Source organism: Macaca thibetana, chromosome 9, assembly GCF_024542745.1.
Source record: "Macaca thibetana thibetana isolate TM-01 chromosome 9, ASM2454274v1, whole genome shotgun sequence".
Lineage (NCBI taxonomy): Eukaryota > Metazoa > Chordata > Mammalia > Primates > Cercopithecidae > Macaca > Macaca thibetana.
This window is the reverse complement of record NC_065586.1, coordinates 127,998,640-128,021,491: the sequence shown is the minus strand read 5'-3', so window position 1 is coordinate 128,021,491 and position 22,852 is coordinate 127,998,640. Positions and strand designations below refer to the sequence as shown.

At 48.9% G+C, this 22,852-nt stretch overlaps 2 protein-coding genes and 1 pseudogene across 3 annotated transcripts in view; all 3 read right to left on the bottom strand.

The window, feature by feature from the left end:
- The window catches only part of PPP2R2D (protein phosphatase 2 regulatory subunit Bdelta), a 52,433-nt gene extending 36,885 nt beyond the window's left edge, over window positions 1-15,548 (bottom strand). For both annotated transcript variants that reach the window (XM_050805521.1, XM_050805522.1), the window contains exons 1-2: window positions 15,053-15,548; window positions 14,878-14,970 (exon numbers count right to left, since the gene is read on the bottom strand). In XM_050805521.1, the coding sequence (XP_050661478.1) occupies window positions 14,878-14,970; window positions 15,053-15,059 (100 nt within the window). In that variant the 5' untranslated portion in view covers window positions 15,060-15,548. The remainder of the gene's footprint in view (window positions 1-14,877; window positions 14,971-15,052) is intronic.
- On the bottom strand, window positions 3,497-9,515 carry LOC126963303 (uncharacterized). The gene is made up of 2 exons (XM_050805530.1): window positions 6,791-9,515; window positions 3,497-6,461 (listed from the first exon to the last, which is right to left on the bottom strand). Exon 2 carries the CDS (start codon window positions 6,386-6,388, stop codon window positions 5,387-5,389), a length of 1,002 nt encoding a protein of 333 aa, XP_050661487.1. The 5' UTR covers window positions 6,389-6,461; window positions 6,791-9,515; the 3' UTR covers window positions 3,497-5,386.
- A 4,732-nt stretch (window positions 15,549-20,280) lies between the features above and the next one.
- Window positions 20,281-20,875, bottom strand: LOC126963318 (60S ribosomal protein L19-like; annotated as a pseudogene).
- Between the last annotated feature and the right edge of the window lie 1,977 nt (window positions 20,876-22,852).

Genomic DNA, 22,852 nt, shown 5'->3' with positions numbered 1-22,852 from the left:
TGTTCTTCTGCAAAAGCTGCTGTTTTTCACCCAACACAGACTGCTCTCCGAGGGGCACAGAATACTCTCACTCCACAAAGTGTGTGTTCTAACACACTTAACCGCCTCACTACTTTTAGGCATTTAGCGTTTTCAACATTGTATTGCTGCAGTGCACATCTTTCGGAAATGCTGGCCTATTTCCTGTAGGATTCCTACAAGTGGAACCTTGGGGTCCTAACCCTTGTGTTAAGTTTGAGATAGAAATGTCAAATTACCCTCCAAAAAATGAGTGTACACGCTTTCCAGAAATGACTAGGAAAAATGGAACATTATTGTTGCTTTAATTAGAATGTCTTTGCTTATTTTATTTGAGACAGGGTCTACTCTGTTCCCAGGCTGGAATGCAGTGGCGTGATCACTTAACCTACTGGGCTCAAGGGATCCTCCTGCCTTGGCCTCCCAAAGTGCTGGGATTACAGGTGTGAGGCCGGTCGTATCTTCGCTCATTAATGCCATTTCTATGATGATTTATGTTAACTCTTTTACTCACCACCCATTTAAAACAAATCAGCCATTAGATGTGGTTAAACATGCAGATCTATTGTTTTTTTCACTCAAATATTGCTAATTATCAGAGAACTGATTGCCTCTTTCGGGCAGGTGTGGTGACTCACCCAAGGACTCCTAAAAGCACTTCCTGTGTGCCGGTGCAGTGCCAGGTGCTGTGCACAATGCAGAAAAGCACTTCCTGTGTGCCGGTGCAGTGCCAGGTGCTGTGCACAATGCAGAAAAGCACTTCCTGTGTGCCGGTGCAGTGCCAGGTGCTGTGCAAATGCAGAAAAGCACTTCCTGTGTGCCGGTGCAGTGCAGTGCTGTGCCAATGCAGAAAAGCACTTCTGTGTGCCGGTGCAGTGCAGGTGCTGTGCACAATGCAGAAAAGCACTTCCTGTGTGCCGGTGCAGTGCAGGTGCTGTGCACAATGCAGAAAAGCAGGTGCCGGTGCAGTGCCAGGTGCTGTGCACAATGCAGAAAAGCACTTCCTGTGTGCCGGTGCAGTGCCAGGTGCTGTGCACAATGCAGAAAAGCACTTCCTGTGTGCCGGTGCAGTGCCAGGTGCTGTGCACAATGCAGAAAAGCACTTCCTGTGTGCCGGTGCAGTGCCAGGTGCTGTGCACAATGCAGAAAAGCACTTCCTGTGTGCCGGTGCAGTGCCAGGTGCTGTGCACAATGCAGAAAAGCACTTCCTGTGTGCCGGTGCAGTGCCAGGTGCTGTGCACAATGCAGAAAAGATCAGCACAGCCTGTATCTTCACACGGCTGCATTCCTATTTTAGTTGTGGTTTTATCATCTCTGGAGATCCAGATAAAATAAGCTCAAGTATGTTTCATGCTCTCAGGTATCTAACATCATTAGCAAGACTTTTGTGACTACTCCAGGATTGCCTGTTTTCGTGGTTGCCCCTGCCTCTGAGCTCTGAACTCCTGACAGTCCACATCTGCCATGGCGGTCCCATGAGATAATAATGGAGGCCTGTAACGGAGTGAGCCCTACCACCTGGGCTTGGTAAGTGCACTCTCAGACGCTCGCATGGCAAAATGGCCTAACGACGCATTGCTCAGAAAATATCCACCCCCATCATTAAGCCTCGCATGATGTATTTAAGTTCAATTCACCAATCGCCTTTTGTCCCACTCATTATTCCTCTTCCACCCCACTACTGACTCAAACATGGATCTCAGCTCTTTTTCTTCATTTCCAGAGTAGCAACAGCAATAAAAAAACCTAGTCAAAGACACATGTATAATAAATTCAACTGTACTTGGAGAGGAGAGTGTGGAATGGGGGCAGAAGAATTAAAAGTCAAGGTCAATAATTTTTAAAAACTCAGAATACTAATATTCATAACATATAAAGAACTTCTACAAGCTGGGTGCGGTGGCTCACAACTGTAATCCCAGCACTTTGGGAGGAGGCCGAAGTGGGCGGATCACTTGAGCACAGGAGTTCGAGACCAGCCTGGCCAACATGGTGAAACCCCATCTCTACTAAAAATTAAAAAAAAAAAAAAAAAAAAAATTGGCCGGGCATGGTGGCATGCCTGTAATCACGCCTCACGAGGCTGAGGCAGGAGAGCTGTTTGAACCTGGGAGGCAGAGGCTGCAGTGAGCCAAGATCGCACCATTGCACTCCAGCCCGGCTGATGAAGCGAGATCCCATCACAAACAAACAAACAAACAAAAAAACCCACTTTTACAGACTGACTTTTTTAAGTTCAGTAGAAAAATGGACAAAAGATGTGACCAAAGCAATTCATAGAACAGAAACAGTCAAGGAATGTGCATGGCCTCTGACAGTGCATCCCCACTCCTGGGCGTCTGCCACCCAGGAAGGGCAGAAGGATGAGACTCTCCTGCACTGTCATTAGAAACACTGGACTAAATAAGTAAGGGAATACTATGCAGACATCAAAAAGGATGAAATGAGCCACATAAAAAGGCAGCCTGGTTAAAAATTTAAGTATGGGCTCTGGACTCAGAACGTCTGCGTGCAAATAATGGGTATAGCACCGATTAACTCTGAGACCTTCACCAAGTAACTTCATCCTCCTGATACTCGATCATCTCATGTATATGATGAAGGCAACACAGCAGTACTTACATCTCAAGGGGCTGCGGCCGGGGGTCAAATGAGCTCGAGTATGGCTGAGCAGAAAGCCCAGTTCACTGTAAGATCTCCAATTATAGACTCTTAATGAAAAAAGGCAAGTGGCGGCTGCATGCCATGGCTCATGCCTCTATTCCCAGCATTTTGGGAGGCTGAGGTGGGAGGATCACTTGAGTCCAGGAGTTCAAGACCATCCTGGGCAACAGAGCAAAACCCTGTCTCTACAAAGAAACAGAAAAAAGCTGGGCATGGCAGTGCACACCTATAGTTCCAGCTACTCGGGAGGCTAAGTAGGGAAAGGACTGCTTGAGCCTGATCAGGCTGCAGTGAGCTCTGATTGTACCACTGCACTCCAGCCTGGGTGGCAGAGAAGTAAGACCCTATTTCCAAAAAAGGAAAGGAAAGGAAAAGAAATAGCAAAAAACAATATTGAGTAATACAGAAAATCTTATTCAACGTTTAGAAAAAGGTTCCACATTTGTGGATCAAAAAAGATTGCCGATACACAAACTAGGTTTTAAAATATAAACAAACACATAAACACATAGAAAATGATCTACAGGGCCGGGCGCGGTGGCTCAAGCCTGTAATCCCAGCACTTTGGGAGGCCGAGACGGCAGATCACGAGGTCAGGAGATCGAGACCATCCTGGCTAACACGGTGAAACCCCGTCTCTACTAAAAAGTACAAAAAACTAGCCGGGCGAGGTGGCGGGCGCCTGTAGTCCCAGCTACTCAGGAGGCTGAGGCAGGAGAATGGCGGGAACCCGGGAGGCGGAGCTTGCAGTGAGCTGAGATCCGGCCACTGTACTTCAGCCTGGGCGACAGAGCGAGACTCCGTCTCAAAAAAAAAAAAAAAAAAAAAAAGAAAATGATCTACAAAGATACAGTTAAGAGCAGTGGGTTCTGAGGAAGGCTCCAGGACAGCAGTGAGATGAAGAGGAACTTTCGCTCTGTGCTCTTGATCCAGCTGTTCTCAGCTGCTCTATCATTTGATTTTCTTTAAATAATAAACACTCTATTTTTGTATTGTGAGACAAAACCAGACAGTCTGGTAGAGAGGAGAGAGGACAGTGAACCCTGAGGTCTGCCCTGTCCTTCACTCCTACTGCTAACGGCTGGCATTCAAGCAGCAGTTCTCAAAGGGTGGTCTGTGGGCCCCTGAGGATGCAACGGTCCTCAAGAACCTCTCAGAGGGTCCATGAGGTCGAGACTATTTTCATCATAATCCTTGTACGTCATCTGCCGTTTTCATGCTGTTGTCATTTCCACGGATGAGCAAAGCCAAGGGCAGGTGGAGCTGCTGGCGGCTCAGCACGATCTGTGGCAGCAGCCCCAAGCTCTCCTTTCCACACCCTACACAGGCAGGGAAAAAGGGAAAGAAAAAGGAAAAAGGCCAGTTTTGCTTAGCTTATTCCCTGATGAACAGTTAAAATAATTCTCCACTTTATGTAATTCCAACCCTGTGATAAAATGTGCCACAAAAGAACTTTTGCTGCATCCCCAAGTACAACTGTCCCAAGAAAAAGCACACAGTAGTTGTTTGTGTTGAAAAACAAAACACAAAATTGAGTTTCTCCCATCACATCCTCATAGCACACTTAAGACACCGGATGTGTGGGGACCTCTCCCAACAGCAAGGAAGCAATCGATTCTGCAGCCGGACACCGGCCGGGGTCCCCTGATTCCATTAGATCTTGACACTGGGAGAAAGCATCAGATCCTACAGGTTGAGTGCTCTGTCCCACGAGACTGCCCCCCACTTTGAAAGCCAAAGGCAAGCCTCACGTTGTGTTACTTGTGCTTCTGACTGACTCGCTATCAATCAGAGTGTCCACAACCCCGACTGGGCACACACATCTCAGCGAAACACTTTAATTTAGCGGTTTATTATAAAGGCTACCACAAAGGACATGGAGGCGACGCAAACGGAGGCGATGCATAGGGCGAGGGATGGGGGCTGAGAAGAAGAGCTCCCATGCCCTCTTCGGGCGGGCCCCCCTACAGAAACATCTGGAAGCTATCTTCAAACCCAGCCCATACATAGGCAAGACTGTTTAAATCACTGGCCACTGGTGATCAGCTTAACCTTCAGCTCCCCGCCCCTCACCACTCCCCAAGGTTGGGGATTAGGGCTGAAAGTCCCAACCCTCTAATCCTGCCTAGTCTTTCTGGTGACCTGACCAGCCCCCGTTGTGAAGTTACCCAGGGGTTGCCAGCCCTTAGCCAACTCATTCCCAAAAGACACCACTGAAGAGCCCAATGATTTTAGGAGGTGTGTACTAGTGAAGACCAAATACACATTCCACAGTATCACACAAACTGAACTAGCCCTTTTTTTCATGGAATGCCATTTTTATTTGAAAAAACTGACCAACTTTGGCTTATTAAGAGTTTGGTATATGGCAGAAATTTACTTGAAAATGAACACAGCCTCTCATTTCACAGAAAATAACTGACGGTATTTGTTACCAATGATAAAGTCCAAGCTTTCAACAGAAAATTAGAATTTTGGAAAACTTTTATCTACTACTGCTAATTAGACAGTTTCTCACTTTCTCTTCTGATGAGGTCAGTGGTGACATTAAAAAATATGATTTTCTTCAATTTTATATAATGGAATGTGTTAACATTTAGGAAAAAAAACAACTCTATGTAACAACATTTCCGAACGACCCCCATGTGATGGTAACCAAATCATGTCCATGAGCAAAAGACCCACTCTGAGCACAAGACAGACCTCAGGTTCGGACGGAAGAGAGGACGGAAACGCCACTGACCCCACACGGCCGGTTCGGACGGAAGAGAGGACGGAAACGCCACTGACCCCACACGGTTCGGACGGAAGAGAGGACGGAAACGCCACTGACCCCACACGGCCGGTTCGGACGGAAGAGAGGACGGAAACGCCACTGACCCCACACGGTTCGGACGGAAGAGAGGACAGAAACGCCACTGACCCCACACGGTTCGGACGGAAGAGAGGACGGAAACGCCACTGACCCCACACGGCCGGTTCGGACGGAAGAGAGGACGGAAACGCCACTGACCCCACACGGTTCGGACGGAAGAGAGGACAGAAACGCCACTGACCCCACACGGTTCGGACGGAAGAGAGGACGGAAACGCCACTGACCCCACACGGCCGGTTCGGACGGAAGAGAGGACGGAAACGCCACTGACCCCACACGGTTCGGACGGAAGAGAGGACGGAAACGCCACTGACCCCACACGGCCGGTTCGGACGGAAGAGAGGACGGAAACGCCACTGACCCCACACGGTTCGGACGGAAGAGAGGACGGAAACGCCACTGACCCCACACGGCCGGTTCGGACGGAAGAGAGGACGGAAACGCCACTGACCCCACACGGTTCGGACGGAAGAGAGGACGGAAACGCCACTGACCCCACACGGCCGGTTCGGACGGAAGAGAGGACGGAAACGCCACTGACCCCACACGGTTCGGACGGAAGAGAGGACAGAAACGCCACTGACCCCACACGGCCGGTTCGGACAGAAGAGAGGACAGAAACGCCACTGACCCCACAGGGCCGGTTCGGACAGAAGAGAGGACAGAAACGCCACTGACCCCACAGGGCCGGTTCGGACAGAAGAGAGGACAGAAACGCCACTGACCCCACAGGGCCAGCACACTCAAGTTACCACCTGGCGAGTTATGGTGCATCGCGAAGAGCCTCCGGGATGACCCCTCCTCTGCCCACATGGAAGCGTCAGGCCACATTTTCTTTACACATTTCAATAAAGTAACTGGAACACACTGAATGCAGAAGCAGTTCTGAGAATCCAGCCGTCACCTCTTTTTTTTTTTTTTTTTTTTTTTTTTTTTTTTTTGAGACGGAGTCTCGCTCTGTCGCCCAGGCTGGAGTGCAGTGGCCGGATCTCAGCTCACTGCAAGCTCCGCCTCCCGGGTTTACGCCATTCTCCTGCCTCAGCCTCCGGAGTAGCTGGGACCACAGGCGCCCGCCACCTCGCCCGGCTAGTTTTTTGTATTTTTTAGTAGAGACGGGGTTTCACCGTGTTAGCCAGGATGGTCTCGATCTCCTGACCTTGTGATCCGCCCGTCTCAGCCTCCCAAAGTGCTGGGATTACAGGCTTGAGCCACCGCGCCCGGCTCAGCCGTCACCTCTTAAGCCACATATTTTAAAAGAATGTGCAAAAGTGTAAAAAAACACTGTTCTTCTCGCTCAATTTGAAAAGTTGTTTCTCACTAAAAATGTTAACATGTAGTAGATTATTTTAAAGTAAAATAAATATTTTAAGTTGTTCTCTTTTAATTTCAAATATAGAAAACGTCAACAGCTATAACCAGCACAAAGGCTCTCTGGATCCTGAGTAGAACTATTAAGAACATAAAAGTATTCCAGCACCAATAGACTTTGCGAACCAACTCTAGGGCAGAGGTTAGCAAACCACAACCTGGGCGACATCTGGCCAGCTGCCTGTTTCTGTAGGCACGCTCGTGTGGAAGCAGGGCACAGAGCCACACCCATCCATCTCTGCAGGGTCTATGGCTGTCTTCCTGCTAAAGGCAGAGCTGAATTCAGTAGTTGCAACAGGGACAGTATGGCCTCAAAGTCTAAAATACTTACCATTTGGCCCTTTACAAAGAAGCTTCTCCACCCTGAAACTAGAGTAAGCCAACTTTCCCAACCTTTATTGCAGTAACTTCCTACCTCCATTCTTACCCACCACCATCCATTCTCCAAAGGGCAGAGTGACCTTGTTAAAAACAAATTTGATGTCACTCCTCCGCTTAGGATCTGAAAAGCTCACAATCACTCCGAGTCCTCAGCACAGTATTCAAGTCCTTTATTCATCATCATCCAGCCCCAGCCAGCCTCTTGCTCATCACAGCCACTTCCTTCTCTGCCAGAAGTCAGACCATGCCAAGCACTGACTTCTCAGAACATACCATGCTCTGTCCAACCTCCACACCAAGCCCTCTCCACCTGGAACCTTCTTCTCCCCTTCCCTTCCTCCCTCTTCTTATACCCACCCTGATGTCCTCCCCTCCACTCCCGACCCAAGCCTGTGTATTGGGTACTTCTTCACATTGCCTCAATGTGCCCTGGCCCAGCCATGGTGCAGGGACCCACCTGCTTGTCTGTGTCCGAACAGAACTTCCTGAAGGCAAGAACCGCATTTCTATTTCCAACAGCCAGCACCAGCAGCCCTTTGGTACACTGTTGTGAACTTTTCAGATGTGCCAGGCTGAAAGCTGGCCCCTGCATTACCTTCATTTTTCTTAAACTGGCTCCCTGGAGAGAGACAGCCAGCTACTCTCCTATGCAAGAGGGTCTCTTAAGACAACAGCCTCTAAACAGTTACCAGTTACGTGTGTGTTTGCCAGAACTTTCCATACATTTTCTGGAATCTTCACAGCAACCCTGCAACGGTCACAAGTAATAGTACCCGTTTTACAGATGAGAAAAGAGACAGTAAGTAACTTGTCAAGTTAACACAAAGCCTGAAGAGGGGGAAAAGGGATGTGTACCAAATTCCACATTCACAACGCCTATCACCTAGTAGTATAGTGACGTTCCATACACTGACTGACATCCAGTGGGAGAGACAAGCCTAATGATACATGTGATAAAATTAGGGAACCACAAGCAGGACACAGCCAATTGCTAAACAACACGGAACAGGGAGTGAAAGGGAGTCTAAGACGACACTGAACGCTGAGGGGAGCTGGAGCAGGGACTCGCCAAGGGGGACTGGAGGTGGATTTAGAAGGATCAGCAGGGCTTAGGGAGTGAACAGGAAGCAAAAAGAATACTTTAGGGAGAGAAAGAAACAGAGGCAAAGATCAAGGGATGGCAATAATCACTGAATAATAATGGAAACATTAAGAGGCCAGGCCCAGTGGAAGGGATCTGGGCAGGTGGAGATGAAGCAGGTGAAGAAAAACAAGAAACTATTTTTGTGTTTTGTGTTTAAATATAGCTAAAACCAAGCCCCAATACCTTAAAATACAAAAGAATTAACAGTTGTATCTAACACTTGAAAAGCATTTTTCAAGTTATAAAAGCACCGCACATTGTTTGATCTTAACAAAAATCTTCCGATTTAACTTCTAGATAAGCGAGCTGAGGCTCAGGAAGGGGCCCTCAGAGCTGAAAACAGCAGACACAGACCCAACCTGGAACTTCCCATCAGAACAGCAGACTGCTTAAAATCAGGGAACATGGAAAATCACCAGCTATGACTCAATACCACCATGTATCTTGCAAACTTAACTTCACGACGTACCTATGACCAGGCCAGCCTCCAGAGCATTAAGATTTGGCTGAACTAAGCATGATGAGTCTGTGAATCGTAAGGCACACAACTGATTTCCTAAAGACAGAGGCTTCCTATGAAACTCTCTAAGTCAAACTGCAAAATGTTACTAGACTGACTGCTTCTTTGACGGCCTTCCCCAGAGGATGCTTTCCTGAAAGGTTCTCTTTAATGACACAGATATAAATATTAAGTAAATGAAAATTCTACAATGGAATACAGAAATCAGACCAGGAATAACTCAAATAAGCAGACACCATGTCCCTTCAAGACCAAAAAAAAAAAAAAAAAAAAAAAAAAAAAAATCAATCATAAATACTAAACGCCCATTTTCTACACACAGAAGAAATCAATAAATATGACAGACAAGTTTTGCATTCACCAATACCATATTTCATTGATTCTCAGTGCATTTCCCTACATCTTAGTATTTCCAAAATTAGATGTAGATTTTATATATACAAATATAAAAGATATTATAAAAGATTATATGTAAAAGATATACTTAATTTCAGACATATATAATACACAATACACATTATATATAACATACATATAATACATAATACATATTTTATATGTTATATATAATACATAATACATACTATAGATATGTTATATATATTACATATTACATATTTTTTCTTTTTTTCTGAGACAAGGTCTCACTCTACTGCCCAGGCTGGAGTGCAGTGCTGCAATCATAGCTCACTGAAGCCTCTACCTCCCGGGCTCGAGTGGTTCCCCCACCTCAGCCTCCTGAGTAGCCGGGACTACAGGTGTGCACCACCATACCTGGCAAATGTTTTAAACTTCTTTTTTTTTTTTTGTAGAGACAACATCTCACGATGTTGCCCAGGCTGGTCTCAAATTGCTGGGCTCAAGGGATCCTCTCCCACCTTGGCCTCCTGAAGTGCTGAGATTACAGTCGTGAGCCACCAAACCAGACATTATCTTACATTCAACGAAACACAGTAACTTTCTGGTACTGATACTCAAGTTACCTTAAGTTTTGTTATCTTTTTGTGACTTCAAATGTTTCTTTCAAAGTACCAATGTAAACCCCTTGGAAAGGCTATCCTACCAGATTAACCAGATATCCATGTTACTTACACAACTAGCCAGATTCAAGCTTGACTTAAGCAAACAAACCTTCAATTTTGTTTAGTGTGTCTCTTGAGAAACAGGTTAATGTCTAATTCAAAGCAATAAATCATGGATTAAGAAACTGATTAAAGCAAAATCAACAAAAACTCAATACACTTAAAACTACAAATTCTGAGAAGGAACCAGCTGTTATCAAGCTATAAAGTCATATAAAACCGGGTTCGATATATGACTCTCCTCCCCCAACCCCTCCCCATGGTTTCTCCACAGCAGCAAGTAGTGTAACAAATAAAGGAGCAAGACCCAAAGCGTCCCTGCAGGTAAGCAGGTCACAGTCATGTGCAAAGTGACGTCGCAGGCAAAGGTACCGCAGCACTTGCTTGACACGCAGGTGTTTCACTCACTCACTGTCTCTGTGAGATCTACTCTTCAAATAGTTTGAGAATTGGTTGGAAAGCGATGCTATTCTTGAATCCTTGTTACTAACGTTCTATCGTTTTGATACGCACTTCCTTTAAAGGCATTCCATTTTCATTTGCCTTCAAAAACATTTCCATACAATTCTTGGTGGTAAGATTTTTACTGAGCTTTAGAACAGCTCCGTCCCAAGACTGGACGGCCACATGCCACAATGCGGCTTCGTCAGTACTGTGCTGGCTGCAAATGGTCACTGAAGCAATATAGAACTTCACAGCTCTGCGGCCAGTCGGCACAGCTTCAAACCCTGGCCCTGCCATATACTCGCTTTGTAACCCAAGTTCATTGCTCCCACACCTTGGATTCTGCCTCTGAGACTGGGAAGAACAATAGTTCCTCCTTCTTGGGTTGTGTGTAGATCAACTGACGTGGGAAAAGCATTGCGCGCAATCTCTAGCACAGAATGACCACTCAGCAACTGTTACCTATCATAACCTTCGTGCTGGGTCCTCTACAAAGGCTGGGGTGGGAAGGGGGACACCCAGCCTTCAAGCTTGAGGAGCTCACAGTCTACCAGAGAGAGAAGCAAAGGATGAAATACCATGTGACACTGCAAAACACATCACATGCTGAATGAGTACATTCCAGGAGAGGGAGCAGGGGCTGGGTGAAGGTGACTCCATAACATGCAGAAAAAATCTGCACAACAGTTAATTTCCAGAAGAGAACCACCATTTAGAATCGAGACACTGTGGAGATAGAAGCTAACAAACAGCCCTTCTCCTCGCTTCCTGCCGGAAGCCCCCTGGTTTTACTATTTTAACTCTTGGTCACCTCGGCATACGAACTCACCTAGTCTCACCTTCCAGAAAGGGCAGGAGAGGCAAGTCACCACTGACTGCTGCCCATACACCTGCTTACCAGCAGGACACTTGATAACTTCCTTGTGAGCTCAGCTATACTCCTACTTGCAGGGGATGAGAAGTCTGATTACCCAGTGAGATCATGACTCTTAGCAAAATGACCTGACCCACAGCTAAACCCAATTCTCTGAAAAAAAAAAAAATTGGGGGGGCATCAAATTTTACACAGGCCAACACTTTCATCAGAGCTTATGATTCTGACCCACAGCCCAAAACTATTAGTTTTAGAAACAAGACAGAAATCAAAGCAAAAACCAAAGGCTTTTCCTATGTTACTCACTTCATGATCTCCAAAGTCAGGAGTGCCTGCTCTTACCTCTGCGCCACCTCCTGTGCCCTGGGCACCACCCCACTGAAGTCAGGAGAGGACCCAGGCCTCAATCTCTAAGGCCCTTTCTCCTTACCCATTGTAGAGAGGGCAGAAAGACGGCCAGAGTGCAGGGCTGCAGTAGAGCTCTACAGAGCTGAACTAGGCCCAGAACAGAGCCTTCAAGAACAAAATGCCTCACGAGCCACAAATCTAAACAAATAAAATCTGCTATACCTTAAGTTCTACAGCCTGCGCAGCAGTGCATGATAAAAACCCCTGTGAACTGCCCATCTCTATTTTTTTTGTTTGTTTTTTTTGAGATGGAGTCTCACTCTGACGCCCAGGATGGAGTGCAATGGCACAATCTCGGCTCACTGCAACCTCCACCTCCCGGGTTTAAGCGATTCTCCTGCCTCAGTCTCCTGAGTAGCTGGAACTACAGGTGGGTGTCACCACACCTGGCTAATTTTTGTATTTTTAGTAGAGATGGGGTTTCGCCATGTTGGCCAGGATAGTCTCAAACTCCTGACCTCAAGTGATCCACCCGCCTCAGCCTCCCAAAGTGCTGGGATTACAGGTGTGAGCCACCACACCTGGCCACCCATCTCTTATCTCTCACCAACATCTCTCCTTCAAGGTTGCGTTGGGCATGACCAGCCTCTCAATTCTTGCTGCTCAGCAATCACTGGTGACCAACGACTACACTTCCCTTCATCATCACTGACTGTGTGGTCTTCATACAAACCAACAGTATCACAACTATGGGACAAATCGATGGTGAGTTATAAATGTGTTAATCTGGATGGGTTACTATGGCCAAAGCATACATGGATTAAAATAGAAAGCTGTGAATACCTACAATAACCAAAACGTGTGGATAATTACCACAAAACAATGTTACAAAAAATAAACCACAACAACTCAAAATACCAAACTTTTGGATTTACTCAAAATTTAACTTAAAATAGGGATTTAAAACTGCAAAAAGTTCCCATCAGTTTAATTCAGAGAACAAAGTATTTGTCAAGTTTTTTTTTTTTTTTTTTTTTTTTTTTTTTTTGAGATGGAGCCTTGTTCTATTGCCCAGGCTGGAGTGCAGTGGCGCCATCTCCACTCACTGCAACCTCCACCACCTGGGTTCAAGTGATTCTCCTGCCTCAGCCTCCCAAGTAGCTGGGATTACAGGCATGCACCACCACGCCCAGCTAACTTTTGTATTTTTAAAAGAGACGAGGTTTCACTATGTTGGCCAGGATGGTCTCAAACTCCTGACCTCAAGTGATCTGTCCACCTTGGCCTCCCAAAGTGCTGGAATTATAGGCATGAGCCACGATACCTGGCCCAAGAATTTTTTTTTAAAGAAAGAATGCTATTTTCACATGTGTAAATTCACAGTTAAAATACACTACTTTAGTTATACTTAAATTTTAATTCATTCAGTTTATCATTTTTTTTTTTTCAAGTAAAGAAACGAGGCAGGTGTGGTCGCTCACGCCTGTAATCTCAGCACCTTGGGAGAATGATGTGGGCAGACCACTTGAGCCCAGGAGTTCAGACCAGCCTGGGCAACATGGTGAAATCCTCTACGACAATACAAAAATTAGCCTGGTGTGGTGGCGCGTGCATGTCTGTGGTCCTAGCTACTCCAGAGGCTCAGATGGGCCTATGAGCCTATGAGGCAGAGGTTGCAGTGAGCCCAGATGACGCCACTGCATTCCATCCAGCCTGAGCTACAAAGTGAGACCCTGTCTCCAAAAAAAAAAGAGTTAAAAAAAAAAAAAAAAAAAAAAAAAACAGAAATTAAGGCAGGCATTAAGCCCTCTCACCTTCCTTACTCCCAAACAAGTTTTGCTTTACTTGCGATAGAAGTCACACTTCAAACTTGCTTGGCATATACAAAATCAAACAAAAAAAGGTAACGTATTTTAAATAAATAAAATCAATAAACTTTTTACATCACATAAAATGTACCTAGTTTTAATCTCAAACAGTATACATTATGCATTTCTTAGAGCCCAGTTTCACCTGCTTAATAACCTAGGCCGTTTGTGCCAGGGGGCTCAGAACTTCCAGATGTCCTCAGGGGTCACGCACCAAACCAGACACTGCCAGGGAAAGGTACAGGGTAGGGAAGAGGGAGTAAAATGTCATGGGAGGGGCTGAGATGGAGGGAAGTGAACAGAATGTCTGACAAGGGGCTTCTAGTAACTTGAGGCAGGGAAGGTGTATTTGGTGCAAACACAAATCATTTTTAAGAAAAGGTTAAAGGTTTACAATGTTCAGTAAGATATACAAACAACAAAAAAGTCACTATGGCTCTAAATCTGAAATATTAATCAAACTTCTAAGACTCGACCAAGTTCTCCATTCAACGGTGAAGAAGGAAAGCTACACAGCTTTTTCACTCGAGGGTGACATGCAAGCTTCATGGGAAGCTGAGGCGGGAGGCACTCCCCAGTTTCCTCCTACCACCCTAAAACTTTGCGCCTGGACCAATTTAAGGGTATGATTTAAGGAAATGACCAGCGAACTTCCAGTAATACCATAAAGTTCAAGATTAAAATCTGGAGTAGAGACTTCAAAATATATCAATAGAGAAAGGAGCAATACTTCACAGTAAAATTCAAGGATGTTAGAACCTCAGAAAGCAGACCTTAACAATCAGGGCGTCCAGCTCTCTTGTTAAGGGTGGACAAACCGAGGCAACCAGCTTGCTCAAGAGCGCACCGGCGAGGAAACGCAGAGCCGGGCGGGGGCCGAGGCCCCGACCCAGCCCTAGGCGCGTTCCCATCCTCCGGGCCATTGTGCCGCGCTGCCTGAGCGCAGAATCTGGACTCCGTTCCCGTCCCCGACTCCGCCGCGGTCTCCGCGATTCCGCCCCGGGCAGGAGGCAGCCCCAGGCGCTGGGTTCGGAGGGCCCGGCCGCCCGTGACCTTGGTGACTTACATAAGCCCCGCCGCGGGCCCGGCGCCTCCGCCCGTGCCCCGCGGGCCAGGACAGCGGACAGACGACGGCCGCCCCACGATGGTCCCCCACCACGGCCCCCAGCCCCTGCCCCGCCCGGCCCCCATCCTCCTGCCTGCCTTCCTTGGGCGCTTGGGGCTCGGAGGCCGCGGTCGGCCTGGGGGTTGCCCGCCAAGGTCCCGGGGCGGGGCGCGGCGCGGGCCTCACCTTCGGCCACGTCCTCGTCGATGGCCCCCTTGACCTGCGAGAAGCACCACTGGAAGTCGTTGCCGCCCGCGGGGCAGCCGCCGCCTCCGGCTCCTGCAAACACAACGGGGCGGTCAGGCCGGCCGCGGCCCCCGCCCGCCCCCGCGGCCCCCGCCGTCCCGCGCAGGCCCCTCACCTGCCATGGCAGCCGGCGGCGGGACGGGCGGGGACCGCGGCGGACCAGGGAGACGGCCTCCGCGCCGCTACAGCCGAGCGCTCAGCCCCGGCCGCCGCCGCCGCCGGGGAGGGATTTTTTTCCCTTTTCAAAATGGCGCCCAATGCCCGTCGCCCCGCTCGATGACGTCATCGCCCTCCGCCTCCTCGGACCGGCAGCGGACGGGGCGGGACGCGGGGGTTGCCGGGGGCGTCCAATGCGCCTGCGCCTGCCGACCCCGGCCCTGGGCCCGGCGCCGCTCGGCTAGGGGGGAAGGGACGCCTGGGCGACTGCAGAGGGTAGCTGGGGTCGGCGGGCGCAGGCCAAGTCCTCGGCCCTCGGCGCTAGGCCTCCCGTAGTGGTCCGGTGTGCGCCCGGCGCTCCCCTGAAGACTAGCGCCGCCGAACGCCCCTACTCTCCGGGAACTCCGGGAGGGCCTGGGCTGCGGCCGGACACGCCTTCCGGGCGCCGCTGGGCCGAACACGCCCCCATCCCGCATCGGCCAATGGGAGTGTGGGTTCTCCACCGAACCGCCAATGGAGGGCGCGCTTGGCGGCGGTGGGCGGGCATGTGGGCCGTCCTCACCTGAGCGCGCCGCACCTGAGCCCTACCTCCCGCCCACTGCCCCCCGCGCGGAGTCTCGCTCGGTACCCCGAGCCGAAGTGTAGGGGCGTCATCTCGGCTCTCTAAAGTCTCGACCTCCTGAGCTCAATCCATCCTACTGCTTCACCTCGGAAGTAGCTGCGAGCACAGGCACGCGCTGCCAGGCTCGCGAATTTTTTAATTTTTTGTAGAGACGGGGGTCTATGTTGCTCAGGCTGGTCTCGAACTCCTGGGCTCGAGCCGTCTGCCTGCCTCGGTCTCCCAACCCCGTCCACCTCCCTTTCATAGCGCACCGTTGCTCATCAGATGGCTACCTTACAGGTTCTCGGAGCTCGCAGTGCAGTCTTGGGGAAACAGGGCCGATCGTTTCTTCATTTGCGGGGGGTTTTCTCTGGCATACTGAGCGATTACGGGTGCTCCTCGACTTGCAGTGGGACTACCCTCCCCGCCAATAAGCTCTTCCTAAGTCAAAAATGCATCTAATACCCAATCTACCCATCGTAAAGTTGAAAAATGTGAAGTCGAGCTGTCATCAGGGAGACTGTCCCTATGGGATTGATGTCCGGAATCAGAACTACTTTCAGTATAGCTGCAGTGGGCGCTGATGGTATTGCACCACTAAAAGACAGTCGCTGCAAATCAGGAACATTCGTCCACTCCAGTCGGAGCTGGAGAGAAAAATCAGAGAAGGAAACGTGTATGGAGAGAGTTGGAATCTTGCACGGGGGTGACTGGAGAAGACTCAGGGATAAGGAGTAAGCATGCAGACGTCTAGGAAAGCTTGGCCAGGAGGAGAGACTACCAAGTGCCAGGACAGGAAGGAGGGCCATGCCTGGCATGGGCAGGAGGCAGCCGGAAGCCGCATGGGTGCAGAGTGAGTGGAGGGGAGGCCAGGGGTTGGAGTCAAGGCAGGGAGGTAAGTGGAGGAGGATGGACGGTGGGCAGGCCATTTAGGGGATTTGAATTCTGAGTGAGATGGGCTCATGAACAGAAGAGGATCGTGATGGACTGGGGCTTTCACAGAGCCACCGTGGATGCTCTGCTGAGAATAACCTGTGGGGACCCCAAGAGAGGAAGCAGGGAGACCAATCAAGTGGCCAGCTGGGCTGACCAGGCATGGGGATGAGGATAGAGTGGTGAACGTGGGGTTGGATGGTGAGAACCAGTTAGATTTCAGAGAAAAGCACTTTGACAGCAGAGGCTCTGGGATTCGCTGATGGAAAAGATGTGGTGTGAGAGAATGCAGGGACTTAGGAATGACTGCTCTCGGGTGGTCTGAGCACCTGGAACGATGGAGTTTCTGCAACAGAAGGGCTGCAAAAGGCCCATCTGGGTGGGGGCAGTGCAGCCCGACCAGAGGTTCGCTGTCAACACATAGCGCTGTTGCACAGACAAACCTGGAGCACGCAGGGAAGTCAGAGCCAGAGCATCAAGGTGAGAGCACTTAGAGTTTCAAGTCAGGAAACTGGGTGAGGTCACCCCAGGAGGGAGGACAGATGGGGGACAGGACCAAGGACAGAACCCTGAAGGGGTGAGGATGTGGAGGATGAGCGAGCAGCCTGCGAGGTGGGCTCCTGGAGAACCCACTTCAGGACCCATTGAAGACGGGAGGGAGTGGCTGCTCTGTGATGCTGTGTGATGAGTATACAGGATGGACCATTTGGTTGTAGTGACTGGGAGGCCATTACTGACTTGGATGGAGCAGTGACTATGGAATGACAAGTTTGCAGAGGGCTCTGGGGACAGTGGCAGGAGGGGAACTGGAGGCAGTGAATACCTACTTCTCTGTTGAGGAGAAGAGCAGAAAAATCGGGCTGTAATCTCCTTATTAAAATGTAGATTTAGCCTATCTGCCCAGGAAGGCACTTGAAAAAGTGGGTTAATGACCAGATCCCTCTTATAAAAACCCGACAATTTATACATTTGGAAAAAGAGGAACTTTATTTCTTATACATGGTTACAGCCAGCAAGGTGGCCATCCCCCAGGCCAAGATGGGAGATGGCTCTTCGAAGGAGGAGGGATTGGGGCAGAAGCTCTACACTGAACAGGTTGGCTAAACATACATAGTCAACAGGCTTTGGGAGGAGCTATGAATACTCAGGAAGGGGGTCCTGACACATGCGTATTGTGTAACACGGACCCAATCTCACTCTGTGGGGCAGACTAAACCTTTGAATATATTACGACTGTAATCCCAGCACTTTGGGAGGCCGAGGCTGGCAGATAACCTGAGGTCAGGAGTTCGAGATCAGCCTGGTCAACATGGCGAAACCCCCTCTCTACTAAAAGTACAGAAATTAGTCAGGTGTGGTGGCATGTGTCTGTAGTCCTGGCTACTTGGGGGACTGAGGCAGGAGAATCCCTCAAACCTGGGAAGCGGAGGTTGCAGTGAGCTGAGACTGTGTCATTACAATCCAGCCTGGGCGACAGAGCATGACTCTGTCAATAAATAAATAAATAAATAAATAACTTACGACTAGGCCCTGTACCTCCAGAGGTCTTTTCAGGACAGAAGGCATGCAGATGTGCAGCCTCTGTAAACCGGCCAGAACCGGTCCCAGGTCAGCATTTTCTTATGAGGAAAAAGTTACAGTCTTCTGTCCAATGAAAGCTGTAGTTACGGCTCCTGGAGCAGGACTGGGGGTCACTTAATGGCTGGTGGAGCTGCAGTTGCTTAAGGTTGCTCATCTCGAGGCCAGTGCTTAGTTAACTGCTGGAGGGAAGGCAACCTGACAGCAGTGAGAACGTCTGTTTCTCTGTAAGTGTGCCGTGTGTGGCTTCACCCTCCCCCAGCACAGCCTTAGGCCCTGTTTATAATTTGGCATCTTACTGCCACAGAGTCCATTCTGTCAGTCTTACGATCTCTAGCTTAACGTTAACGCTGGTCTGTTGTGTCTAAACCACAAAAGGGAAGGGGTATCGGGCTTGTCTGACTTCCCATCCCCCATTATAGCCTCGGTGTTAAGGTTTTCCTGGGGTCCCCCTGGCCACAGGGGGGTTTGTTCAGCCAGTGGGGGACATAGGATTTTATTTTTAGTTCATATGTAATTGCTTTAATGTGTATTAAATATGTCTTTTGAAGTGATGACAATATAATTAGTTTTTGTTTAGAATATATTTTCTGGTTAATTAGCTACCATTAAACTGTAAAAACAAGATGTAGCCACAAAAGTAACATATTTTTGAGACTGGTGGGCTGCCTTCCCTGCGTCCCACTGTGCATCAGCTGACCAGCAAGAGATTTTTAACTATTCTTCTGATGATGCTAAAAACTTAAAATATTGGGCTAAACCACAATTACTTTTGTGCCAACCTAATAATAGCTCAATGAATTTTTGTGTTTGGATTCTAATTGGTGTTTACAAGTTTCTGAGTATTGACAGCAATTTTATTTTTTAAAATTCTCACAGCTGAATTGAAAACGCCTGGTGTGTATTAGAATCTAGCCTGTTGTCATCATAGAAGGCAGTACTATTCAGTAACAAAAAGGCATGAGCTACTACTGATACGAACAGCAGTCCCAAATAGTCCCCGAAATATTATGAAAATGAAAGGAACCGGACACGGAGGCATGCAAGCTGCATGCGCCCCTTTGTTTTACCGTACTTAGTCTCATGTGTCAATATAGCGAGGGTATAGTATGTAGTTATTTCATCAAAACTAAGCCAAGTATTGCCACGAGGGTGTTTTGTGGATGTGGTTAACACCCACAGTCAGTTGACTTTGAGAAAAGGAGATTACCCTTGATAATAATTTGAGTGAGCATCATCCAGTTAATCAAAGGCCTTCAGAACAAATACTGAGGTTTCTTGGAGAACAAATTCTGCCTCCAGCCTCCTGCATCAGCCCTTGCCTGAGCTTCTCGCCTGCTGGCCTGCCCTGCTCACCCTGTGCACCCTCTGTTTTTGGACTCGTCAGCCTCCACAATCGTGTGAGCAAGTTCCTGAAAATAAAGCTCATTCCATACACGGTTTCTCTGAAGAATCCTGAAGTTCAAGAACAGGCGAAACTGCTCTATAGGGATTTAAAAAATGGCGTGGGGCCAGGCGCAGTGGCTCAGGCTTGTAATCCCTGAACTTTGGGAGGCTGAGGTGGGTGGATCACGAGGTCAGGAGTTTGAGACCAGCCTGGCCAACATGGTGAAACCCTGTCTCTACTAAAAATACAAAAATCAGCCAGGCGTGGTGGAGCACGCCTGTAATCCCAGCTATTCAGGCGGCTGAGGCAGGAGAATCGCTTGAACTCGGGAGGCGGAGGTTGCAGTGAGCCGCGATCGTGCCACTGCACTCCAGCCTGGGCGACAGAGCAAGACTCCATCTCAAAAAACAAAGAAAAAAGGCGTGAGGCACGAGGGTGGGGGGATTGACTGGAGAGAGCGGGAAGGAACTCCCTGGGTTGGTGGAAATGTTCTGCGTTCTGATGGCGGCAGCTGTTACACAGTGTGTGTGGTTGTCAAGACTCATTGAACTAGAAACTTAAAGTGGACCCATTTATTGTACGTGAATGATACCTCCATAAAATGGATGTTTTTTTAAAGGATTGTTTTATTTTAATGGCTGATCTATGCAATCACAGAGGCCAGTATGTACAGACAAAGGGGGAGCTTTTATTGCTTGGTGTCTTCCTCCTTGGACAAAGTCATGAAGATCTCCTCCTTCTTGGCCTGGAGGCGCTCTTCACGGCGCTCGCGTGCTTCCTTGGTCTTAGACCTGCGGGCCTCAGCCTGGTCAGCCAGGAGCTTCTTGCGGGCCTTGTCTGCCATCAGCTTCTGGCTGTGTTCCATGAGAATCCGCTTGTTTGTGAACACATTCCCCTGCTCCTTCAGGTACAGGCTGTGAACCACGTGGTGTTCAATCTTCCTCGATTCCCGGTGTCTCCTGAGCAGCCAGCACAGGATCCTCATTCTCCTCATCCATGTGACCTTCTTGGCATTCGGGCATTGGCTGTACCCTTTGGCTTACCAATGCCTATGTGCTTGCCCTTCCGGCGGGCCAAGGTGCTTTTCTGGCCTTGAGCCGGGAATGGACAGTCACTGGCTTGTGGATGATCAGCCCATCTTTGATCAGCTTCCGGATCTGCTGACGGGAGTTGGCATTGACGAGTTCATTGGTCTCCTTGGGGTCCAACCAGACCTTCTTCCCACAGCGGAGGACACGAGCAGCGAGCCTCTTCTGAAGCCTGAGCATTCTCATGGCTGCGGCTGCAGCAGTGAAAGGAAAGAGCTCAAATGGGTTGTTTTAAAGTCTAACTTACCATACATTTTCTCCAAGTCTATAAAGGAATTTATATCTAAAGAGTCTGCAAATCACACTTCCCCCAAATACCTTTATTTAAAAATATTTTTTATTTAATTTTCTTTCTTTCTTTTTTTCCGACGGAGTCTCACTCTGTCACCAGGCTGGAGTGCAATGGCGCAATCTCGGCTCACTGCAACCTCCGACTCCCCGGTTTAAGCAATTCTCCTGCCTCAACCTCTGGAGTAGCTGGGAACTACAGGTGCGTGCCACCACGCTCAGCTATTTTTTGTATTTTTAGTAGAGACAGGATTTTACCATGTTGGCCAGGATAGTCTCTGTCTCCTGACCTCGTGATTCACCCTTCTCAGCCTCCCAAAGTGCTGGGATTACAGGCGTGAGCCACTGGCCCGGCCTTTACTTTTATTTTTTTGAGACAAAGTCTTGCTCTGTCGCCCAAACTGGAGTGCAGTGGTGCAATCTTGGCTCACTGCAAACTCTGCCTCCTGGGTTCAAGGGATTCTCCTGCTCAGTCTCCTGAGCAGCTGGGATTACAGGTGTGTGTCACCACGCCCGGCTAATTTTTGTATTTTTATTAGAGATGGGGTTTTACCATGTTGACCAGGCTGGTCTTGAACTCCTGATCTCAAGTGATCCATCTGCCTCGGCCTCCCAAAGTGCTGGGATTACAGGCATGAGTCACCACACCCAGACCGAAATAATTTTGATTTATTTAGATTTCAACTACTAAATAGTATTCAAAAATGCCAAATGTTTATTATTTTTAAGTTCAGACTTAATAGCAATCTCAGTGTTATCATAGATGTAGCCTATTGGTAGGATGTGCAATCTTTCTGTGGAAAATAAACCACATTTAGAAGTTTTGCTAATAGGAGGAGGAGGCACCCTGTCTGCCTGGCCTGGGGGCTGGCTGGGAAGCAGCGGCAGGAGGACCTGCACCGAGACTCTGTGGAAAGAGGGGCACGTGCTGGTTTGTGTCTCTGACTTTTGATACGTGGCTGCCTCGTACTGCTGGAGCCCAGCAAGGCATTAGACGTCATCCCATCATTCTTCTTTCCTCCTGCCAGAAAGGATCTGATCCTCATATTTTTGTCACATGCTGAGGGAATGGAAGAAAGGTAGGAAGAAATGAAGGAACAGAAAAAAGAAAGGGAGGTGGGAAGAGAGGGATGGACGGAAGGCTGTGACTAGCCCTGTGTTGTGAATTGAGAAGGAAAACCCCACAGTCACCTCCTGTCTCCTGGGCCTTTCTTCTCCGGCCTGGGGGCATCTGCCTGTCCCCTGTCTTCCTCTGCACTCCTTCCTTGTTTCAAACAACAACAACAACAAATCTCTACATGCGGAATTGAATGTGGTGGAGAGAACATCAGGGTTCCAGGAACAAGAGAGATGGGTGCATGTGCATGGTCCGCAGAATGATGATGTCCATGCCCCAATCCCCAGAGCCAGCCTGTGGCTATGTCACATTGCGTGGCTAAAGGCACTTTGCAGATGGGCTTAAAGTTCCAGGATTTAACCTCGGCAGATTATCCAGGATCATCCTCACGGGCCCAATCTAATCCTGTGAACGTTTCAAAGCAGAGCACTTTCTCCGCCGCAGTCAGAAATGCAGCAGAAAGGAGAGTCAGAGCGCGTCAGAGCACACGAGGGACCTGGCCTGCAGGTGCTGGAGGGCTGCGTGGAAGGCGTGAGTGTGAACCTGGGCCGCCTCCGGGAGCCAAGACTAGCCCCTGGCTGAGAGCCGGCATGAAGACGGGAATCTGAGCAAACCAACAGCATTCAGACAACAGCCTGGAAGAGTCTGGAAGGAGATTCACTCCGAGAGCCTCCGGAAAGGGGCGCGGCCCTGCTGTCACCTTGATTTCAGGCTCCCGCCACCCTAAGCAGAAGACCAGTCAGGCAAACTGCCCGGCCTTCTGACCT